This window comes from Hydra viridissima, unplaced genomic scaffold (assembly GCF_058129835.1).
Source record: "Hydra viridissima isolate aposymbiotic clone 2 unplaced genomic scaffold, HvirCarnegie_v1 scaffold_11, whole genome shotgun sequence".
Lineage (NCBI taxonomy): Eukaryota > Metazoa > Cnidaria > Hydrozoa > Anthoathecata > Hydridae > Hydra > Hydra viridissima.
Window position 1 is genome coordinate 5,837,868 of NW_028324310.1, and position 9,403 is coordinate 5,847,270.

At 30.3% G+C, this 9,403-nt stretch overlaps 2 protein-coding genes and 1 long non-coding RNA gene across 3 annotated transcripts; all 3 read right to left on the reverse strand.

Moving 5' to 3' along the window:
• Positions 1–947: 947 nt before the first annotated feature.
• On the reverse strand, positions 948–3,634 carry LOC149881884 (uncharacterized). The gene is made up of 2 exons (XR_016445087.1): positions 3,354–3,634; positions 948–1,460 (listed from the first exon to the last, which is right to left on the reverse strand). It is a non-coding gene; the product is annotated as an uncharacterized LOC149881884 (long non-coding RNA).
• A 1,314-nt stretch (positions 3,635–4,948) lies between these two features.
• Positions 4,949–5,488, reverse strand: LOC149881885 (EPM2A-interacting protein 1-like). Its single transcript, XM_090065856.1, has one exon. The coding sequence runs from the start codon at positions 5,486–5,488 to the stop codon at positions 4,949–4,951; it is 540 nt and encodes a 179-aa protein (XP_089921982.1).
• A 60-nt stretch (positions 5,489–5,548) lies between these two features.
• LOC149881886 (general transcription factor II-I repeat domain-containing protein 2A-like) lies at positions 5,549–6,541 on the reverse strand. The gene has a single exon (XM_090065858.1). The coding sequence runs from the start codon at positions 6,539–6,541 to the stop codon at positions 5,549–5,551; it is 993 nt and encodes a 330-aa protein (XP_089921984.1).
• Positions 6,542–9,403: the final 2,862 nt, after the last annotated feature.

Sequence of the window (9,403 nt, forward strand, 5' to 3'; positions counted from 1 at the left end):
TTTAGATGAAGAAGTTTCATTTAAATCATCAGCCATAATAGAGATTGAACCCCAATAATTGAGTGAATATATTTCTGGTTCTAAAAACTTCATGACTACTTTAAATAGTTCATAATTTTCAAAACCTGTGTAAAATTTGAAATGTTCTTTGTTATGTTGAAACCTGTAAATTGTGATAGAAGTATTTTTTCATTGAGATTACATATAGCTTCTTTTTGAGTGTTTACTAACTGTTGTTTTTCTTATATAATATCCTCAATTTGATCTTTAAGAATTTTTTTTTCTTGTTTTAATTTCTCTTTGTAGCTCAAAACAGGAGTTGAAAATTCTTCTCTGTAAGGTATTTCTGTTGTTTTATGTATTAAACCAAGGCTATTTTTGGTTTTCCTTGGTTCAAGAGCAGTTGGTTTAATTGTTTTTGGAAAAATTGTTGGAACATTGTTCATATAAGTTTTTTTGTTCCTTTGAAAGTGTGCTGAACAAACTCTGTGTGACGAAGAAGGAATAAAGTCTTTTCTGCTAATTTTGGCTAACCATAACTTTCTGAAAACTTTTTCCTTGGGTATAACATAAAATGATAAGTTTTTATTACGCTTAGAATTATTAAAACAGTTTGGAACACAATAAGCATCGGCGTTACCGCACCGTCGGTAAAAATGCGTAAAAATGCGTAAATTTGCGTAAAATGCGTAAAAATGCGTAAGTTTGCGTAAAATGCGTAAATTTGCGTAAAAATGCGTAAAAATGCGTAATTACCGCGGTAATTTTGCGTAAAAATGCGTAATACGCAATTTTACCGCATTTATCACTTTTTACCGCATTTATCACTTTTTACCGTTTTTATCACGATTTACCGCATTTTATCACAAATTACCTCTTTTTTTCCTGATTACCGAAAAACTAAAAAAAAGATACTTTAAATTGCTTTTTGTATTTCTATTAGTAAATATTACATTTACAGTTTTAAACAAACAAGTTATTGATAAAAAATTAATCATCAGATATATCATCATCTGTCTCTAATAAAATGTTTGCAAGCTCAGATGCTCTGTACTTTTTTTTCTCGTTCCCCTTCCAACTTGACTTCATTATATTACTTAATTTTGCTTTTTTGATTCTACTTTGTTTGTGCTGGAGTGTCATTGGAATAAACAAAGAGACACTTTGAGTTTGGTCTTTACCTTGAGTCACTTCATACCCTTCTTGTTGAGCTAGAGTCCTTTGACTCTCTTGAGTATCTAACTGTAGCTGTTGTTGCTTATTAGGTTCAGGACCAGTTTGAGTATCTGATAAAGTTGGAGAAGCCTTTTCAGGTGCACCTCTTTTTTTAGTTTCAGTTTGACTATGTGATTTTCCCTGTTGGTGAGTCTTCTTAGTTGGTGGTGTGACATGTGGTAATTCATACGGCTCTTCTTCGCAAGTTTTTTCCCAATCGTTAAGGCGGCGGATACAACGAACGGCTATATGAAAATTAAGAAACTAATGATAATCAAATTTTAAATCTTAAGCTCAAATATTGATAAGTTTCAAATAAAAATCTATTTTTTTGTTTAGCATAAGATTTTTTTCATAAAAATAACGGAATATTACATAATTACATAAATTTCAAATATAAATATTTTTTTATTTAACAAAACATATTCTTACAATAGCTTGTTGTATGTTAACTTTCTGCTTTTCGTTTTTTTAGAATAAATATGAGCTCATAATTATGAAAGTGGTCTAAGTCATATATTTCTTATTTCGAGATATTTAATGATTCACATTTGAATAAATTGAAAAATTCCGTATAACGTTATAATTTGTATTTTATCATATGGGCACATATGATAAAATACAAATTCTCAGTAAAACTAAGTACAAGTTTTAATTTAATTTGTTTCAATTTAGTTTGTTTAATAGTAGTGAAGAAAAAGTATTTGTTTACTTGTGCAGAAATCTCAAACTTAAAATAATTAGCATTTGCAATATAACTTATGTACCTTTTAGTTCTTAACTACCCAATGCTTGTGCTTGAAGCAGGGGCCTGTACAGGAATTTTTTTGGGTAAGTCGCAATTTTAAACCCTTCCCAAAAATGTTAAATTTTAGCATCCCCCCCCTTCCTCATTGACAAACACATATATGAGGTAAGACGGCTTAGTGTATGTACACACGTAAGTCCGAATTTAATTTTTGATGTTTAAAACCCTTTCTTTCTTTTTATATTGTTCAAAATGCAAGTAATTAAAAAGATACACACCTTTGTATAAAATAATTGGGGATGTCCATTGATATATTTTAATATATACTTGTTGTTAATTGTAGTCTTCTCCTCCTGATGATATATATCAAAAGAATTTGACTAAAACTTTACTTAGGGTGTAATTGAAATGGAAGTCCGGAATTTGTTCTCTAAGAAATAATAACTTTTATTTTTTTTAAATTAACAAAAGAAAATATTTAAAAAATGAAGTACTTTATAACTTAATAAAAAAAAGGTATGTCCATTCAAGTTTTTTGTTAATTTGTTTAAGTCAAAAATTAAAACAACCTCCGTTTAATATATAAATCGTTTTTTAATAAATTTTAGACCGTTCTCGATTTGACAAGCGCTATAATAAAATACCAAACCATAAATCTAACTGTTATCCCGGATTAATAACTTCTTACCATCCGTTCAAACAATTAACCTTGTATAGTTTGCTTAATTATTGCTGTAGTTTGCTATAATTATTCGCTCTGTTTGCTTTTATCTACAATATTGAAGTTGTGAAAAAATATATAAAGATACATATTTTGAGTATGTCCAGCGACGTAGCAGACCTCCCCTAGACACGCCCCTGAGAAGGTTAGTAACACAACTGCATGTTGGGTTATTGAAAATATAAAATTTGTCAAAATTGTAGGTAAACACCACTGCCGCTTACCATTCAGTTGTGTTATCAACCTTGTAGCACACTGTATTGGGTAACTAAGAACTAAAAGGTACCTAAGTTATACATAAATATTAATTTAATCGTAAATTGCACATAAAAAAATTATATCGAATACTTTGAACTTTAACATTTAAATTAACAATATCTTTAATTGTCTAATTTTTTTAAAACCATTTCATTTCTATAAACTTTTTAAAAACTTGTTTCATTGTCTTGTTTTTCTTTCAAAACTGTTTAATTATTTTCTTTCATATTACAATAAAGTCTTATAAGATGTACATCGGTTCACCGCTAAGAGCTCTGATCGCCGCCATCTTGGAAGGCCAATTTCGGCTTCAATATTTTTTCGAAAACAGCGATAGAATACGCAATCCAGTTATATTTTGAGATCAGTGGTTTAAAATATACTAAATTTTAGTAAGAGTAAAACACTTACTTTAAGTGAGCTTTAACTCCACTGGTGCTACCTTGAGACAGCTTAATCACTTTTTTGCACTTATTGCACTCAGCAAATCCTGATTTTTTGCCAGAGCCAGAGATGTTATCCTCTTCTCTGTCTAGCTTGGTAAAATAATTCCAAAGAGACATTGTTTCTTGAAGATGGTTTAATTCGGTAGTGATTTTGGTATACTAATCAGATCACTGAAGAACTTTGAGGTTGTTAGTCTTTCTTGACTTTTGTAAAGCTTATATAGGAGGCTAATTTAATTTTAGAAGGTAATTAATTATTTAACAACTATCTGACTTGATAAAAACAAAGTAATCTTTTACCGTAATAATTACAGCTTATACAAACTTTTATCACAATTTACCGAAATTACCGATTTTTACCGCTTTTACGCAGTTTTACCGTATTTACGCAATTTTACCGTTTTTACGCATTTTACGCATTTTTACGCATTTTTACCGATTTTACGCATTTTTACGCAATTTTACCGTCTTCTGTAACAAGAAAGCGTAAAAATGCGTAATACGCATTTACGTAAAAATGCGTATTACGCGTTTTACCGCATTTTACCGCATTTTACCGAAATTTTTTTACCGCTAGTGCGGTAACGCCGATGCTTAGAACACAACAAGTACAGCCACCACTTTTTGAATTGAAGTCAACTTCACTGTTAAAAGTGAGTTCAACTTCCCTCAGTGAGATCGAATTTTGTGAAAAGAGTGAATTTGAACTTTGTGAAAACAGTGGTTCACTGTTTTCACTAAGTTCAACTTCTCCGTTATTAGTAAGTTCACCTTCAGTATTTTCACGTTCATCTTCATTGTCTTCAAAAAGTTCAATTTCACTGTTTTCACATAATTGAACACCATTGTTAGAATTTATTGGGCTTTTCAACATTTTTTGATTTAACATGATTTGATCTAAATAAATACAACTACCACAATGCATTGCGCTTTTGCCGATTTATAGGAAAGGTTTATTTACGTGATTTATGGGAAAGGTTCATTTACGTGAAAAATTGCGTTTTTACGGAAGATTTTTTTCTCGAAAAAAACTTCGAATTGTTTATAGCAGGGATGGCCAGACTTTTTGGCACGAGAACCGCATTCAAATACTTACGTGAACCGAAGAGCCGCATTAAATAATTCGTTAAGAAAATTTTTCTGCATTCTTTTTTTTAAGATATTTTGCCTTACAAAAAAATTAGAAACTGGTGGCAAAATAAGTGCTGTAAAATCTCCATAAAGTTAAACTTAAATTTTTATGAAAAGAAATAAATCTTTCTAAAGAACTTTTTCTAAAAAACTTTTTGTGTACAAATTTTATGTTTACAACTAGTTTTTCTCTAAATTAAAAAAAATTTTTTTCAAAGTCAAAAACTTTACTTTAAATGTAAGCTTTCAAATTAGAATTTCAAATTATCTTAAGTGTTTCGAAAAACTCATTTCAATCAAGTTAAATAAAAATCTGATTCCCTTTTACTCTCACACAAGAAAAACTAGTTATAGAATTGTTTTAAGAAGCATATTCACGTCATAAGTTTTTAAAAAAGTAACAAAATTACAAAGTTATGAATTTTCCAATCAGGCACTAAGATTCTGAACTTTACTGGTAAGTCTCTTAAAATCTGGCTTCAAGCTTGTAGTTGCTGTTCTAAGTAATTCTGACAAATGCTCAGTGGTTAGATTTGCACAATACTTTGATTTGACAAATTTCATAGTGGAAAATAAAGATTCACATGTGTATGTTGAAACAAAAATTGAAATAAATTTTATGCTAATCTTTTTCAGTAGGGGATACTTAACCTCAGGCACTATCTTCCAAAATTCCAATAAAGTTAGTGCTTCATGCAGCATCAGAAGATTTTGATCTTCTTGGAGATCTAATAGTTCTGTTTCAAATTGAGATACTTCTTCAACTATGTTTGATGGAATTGGACGACCATCACCAATAATATCAATTAAAAAAGGATTTATTATAAATCCTAAAGATGATTTAAGTGCATGCAAATCTATAAACATTTTTTGAAAGCCTTCTAGTAAATTCTGTAATTTTTCCCTGTATGATTCAATCTTATGGTCATCATACTGAATTGAAGGATTAGAAATAATTATCTTCTTCATTTGAGGAAAATGGTTAAAGGTTTTTAAAGTAAGATCTCTCTGAAAATGGGTAATTTTTTTTTAAAAAATAGTCTGAGCAAGATCAGATATAATTTTTTCTTTTCCCTGAAGAGATAAATTCAGACTTTGTAAATGTTGCATTATATCAGTCAAAAACAAAAGATCTTGCAAAAAGTTCATACCATCAAGAATTTCAAAAGTCTTTTTCTTTTCAATCAAAAAAGATTTAATTGGTTCTAATAATTCTACGAACTTATATAAAGCATCACTACTTGAAAGCCACCGTACAGCACAGTAAAATGATAGGTCATTTGGTTTGTCAGCAAGATCCAATTCATCAATAAAGTTTTTAAACTGTCTGTGATTTTTAGCATTTGATCGAATGTAATTTACAATTTCTGTCACTGACTTTAGAACGATTGAAAAATTAAAATATTTTGCTACTAAATGTTCTCGATGAATCAAACAATGAACTGGAATGAACTCTGGATACTTAGGATCACTTTTTAATAAACCAATAAATCCAACATGTTTGCCAACCATTGCTGGTGCACCATCTGTAGCAACACTAACAAGTTTGTTGATAGGTGCATTGGCATTAAGTAGAACTGTTTCAAGAGCTTCCTTTACATCAACTCCACGAGTTGTATCTTTTAGCTCAACCAAATCTAGTAATTCTTCTTTCACAATTACATCTGATGTTACATACCTAACAAATACTGCCATTTGAGATTTATCTTGAACATCTGTTGATTCATCCAGAGCTAAACTAAATGCTTCACAGTTTTTTAAGTCATTCAACAATTGCTGCTCAATATCAGCACTTATCTCAGATATTCTTCTTTCAATTGAATGTCGAGAAATAGGAATCTGTGAAATTAACCTTTGGATTTTGCTATTTTTAGGATCTAAAACTAAGAGGATATCTGAAATATTTTGCTTTACAAATTCTCCATCAGAGTAAGAATGTTTTACTCTTGCAATGTTCCATGCTATAACAAAACTTGCTTCTGTAGAAATAGTTGATTCTTTACTGAAAGATGAAGCATTCATTTGATTGTTAATTATTGTTTTGAGTAATTTAATTTTATTTTTCCTGTAATCTGAATTTAAAGGATATTCCTTGGAAAAATTTATGTTTAGTTTCATAGTGGCGTTTAATATTCCCTGACTTGTTGTGAGCAAGTTCTTTATTACAAATTAAACATATCGGTTTATTTTCTTTTTCAATAAATGCAAATTTTTCTGTCCAATCTTCATTAAATATTCTTTTCTCGTCATCAATTTTTCTTTTCTTCCTGTTGTAGCGAAGTGGATTATTGTTAGTATTTACTTTATCCATTTCAAAAAAATAAGTGTTGCGATCACTGATCTCTATAATAACTGGATAGCGCAACTCCGAGCAAAACTTCTTATTTTTTGACGCCAAAATCGCCATATTGGAAAGCCCCAAAAATTTTAATCCCGTAAGCTTTAAGTTCTGTTTTTCGGCTTATCGCTTTATCGCTTTATCACACATATCAGATTTCATTGTTCTGGGGCTTTCTATTATGGCGATTTTGGCGTGAATTTTGATATTTGAGATGCGCTATCTAGTTATTATAGAGATCAGTGGTTGCGATTAATTAAAGTTAATACGAAAAGAGTCGAAATGAAATTCCAAGAGCCGCGTGCGGTTCGCGAGCCGCATTGACATTCCAAGAGCCGCATGCGGCTCGCGAGCCACGTTTTGGCCATCCCTGGTTTATAGCATTGGCCCCTGCAAGTGAAGCCATTTTTTTTGTTTACAGTTTTAATCGGCCATTATTATATCGGGCAAAACAATCAATATATCATATAATAAAAATAGTTATATCCCAACAATTTCTGTTTATTTTCTTTAGCATTCATTTAAGTTAGTTATTTCTTTTAGTAATTTCATCATACAATAGTTAATTCTTGTGGTGCGTATGGATGTTCTAGTAGATATGTAAAATGCGGCTCAAAATCCTTCCATAAATTTCCTATTAAAAATTCAGAATTGTGTAAAAGATGGATTGTTGCTTTGAAACGTGGAAATTTTATCCCTACTAAATATGCTTGTATATGTAGCGACCATTTTTTAGAAGCAGACTATAATTATTGTATCCCAGATAAAAATATTTTAAGTGTTGATCATCATTATAAACCAATTTTAAAATTGAATGCTGTACCATCAGTTTTTGTATTTTCTGCAAATACACAAAAGCCAAAAAGGAAACTTCCAACAATACGAACACTACCAACAATTGATCCGTTGTCAAAAAGAAAAAAAGTTGATGTCTATCCTGCTATAAATGACACTAACAAAGAAAATAGTTTATCACATAATTATCAGCCAGAAAACACAACTCATAGTACTGACCAAACTAATCAATCTTCAACACTATCTGTAAGATCTATATCACCAACAAAAGAAAAATTAAAAAAAAAGTCAAAGCTTTACAGCAAAAGTTAAGAAGAAATGAAAAAAAATTAGTTCTTTAAAAGACATGAATTTTCATTTACAATCTAAAAGTTATTTGACTACAGATGCCGCAACTGTTTTAAGTGAAAATTTTTCTGGACTCTCTTATGAAATCATTAAAAATCAATTTCTCAATCAAAATGTTGAACCAAAAGGTCACAGATACAATGATGAAGTAAAAAAATTTGCTTTAACTCTTCATTTTTATTCTCCACGTGCATATAACTTTCTTCAACCAATGTTGTGTCTTCCAGTTGCCAGGTCAATATCACATCGGACATCATCTGTAAATTGTGACCCTGGTTTATTCCATGATGTTTTTGCCTATCTTGGTGATAAACAGAAAACAGATGTAAACTTTAAATATCGTGCCCTCATTATTGATGCTATGGCAATCAAAAACAGTAAAACTTATAACAAAAGTTCAGGTCACTATATTGGTTTTTGTGATTTTGGCAAGGATATTATTGTATGCAAACCTGATACTCCAGCTACTGAGGCATTAGTTTTCAGGTTAGTTGGCTTGCAAGGAAATTGGAAAACACCCATTGGTTATGTTTTATCGAATAAAGTTAAAGCAAGTGATTTAACATCCTTTATCAAAAACATTTTGAATTTGGCTTTGACATATGAACTTTATATCAAAAGTATCACATTTGATGGTACAAGTACCAATTTAAATTCTGTTATCCCCTTTGGATGCCAGTTTGGCAAAGACATTGACAATATAGTCAATACTTTTTCATATAACAACCAACTGATACACATTTTCCTTGATCCATGTCATATGCATAAATTAGCTAGAAATTCTCTTAATGATTTGGGTGTTTTTATTGATGGTGATGGCCAGTATATTAAATGGAGTTACATTAAAGCTTTGTTTGAATTACAAGAGTTTGAAGGATTGAAATTTGCAAACAAACTTTCAAGAAAACATATAGAATTTCATCCACACATAATGAATGTGAAAATAGCTGGCCAAACTCTCAGCAGCTCTGTTGCTGATGCAATTGAATTTTTAATGGTATCTCAACATCCATCATTCTTGGGAGCAAATGGTACAATCCGTTTTATTTGAGTTATTGACAAATTATTTGACATGCTAAATTCAAGAAATACAAATAGTAAAAACTTTAAAAAACCTTTGTATCTTCATGATCAACTTTATTGGAAAATTTTTTAAATGATACAATTACTTATCTGAGCAAGTTAACTGATAAAAATTGCATTCCTTTACTTTTACATAGAAGAAAGACATTTGTTTTAGGTTTAATTATAGCTGCTAAAAGCACTGAAAAGTTATCCACCAATCTGTTGACACTTCTAGAGAAACCATTTAAGTATGTTCTTACTTACAAGTATTCCCAAGATCATCTTGAACTACTATTTGCTTGCATTCGTGGCAAAAACGGTTACAATAATAATCCTGA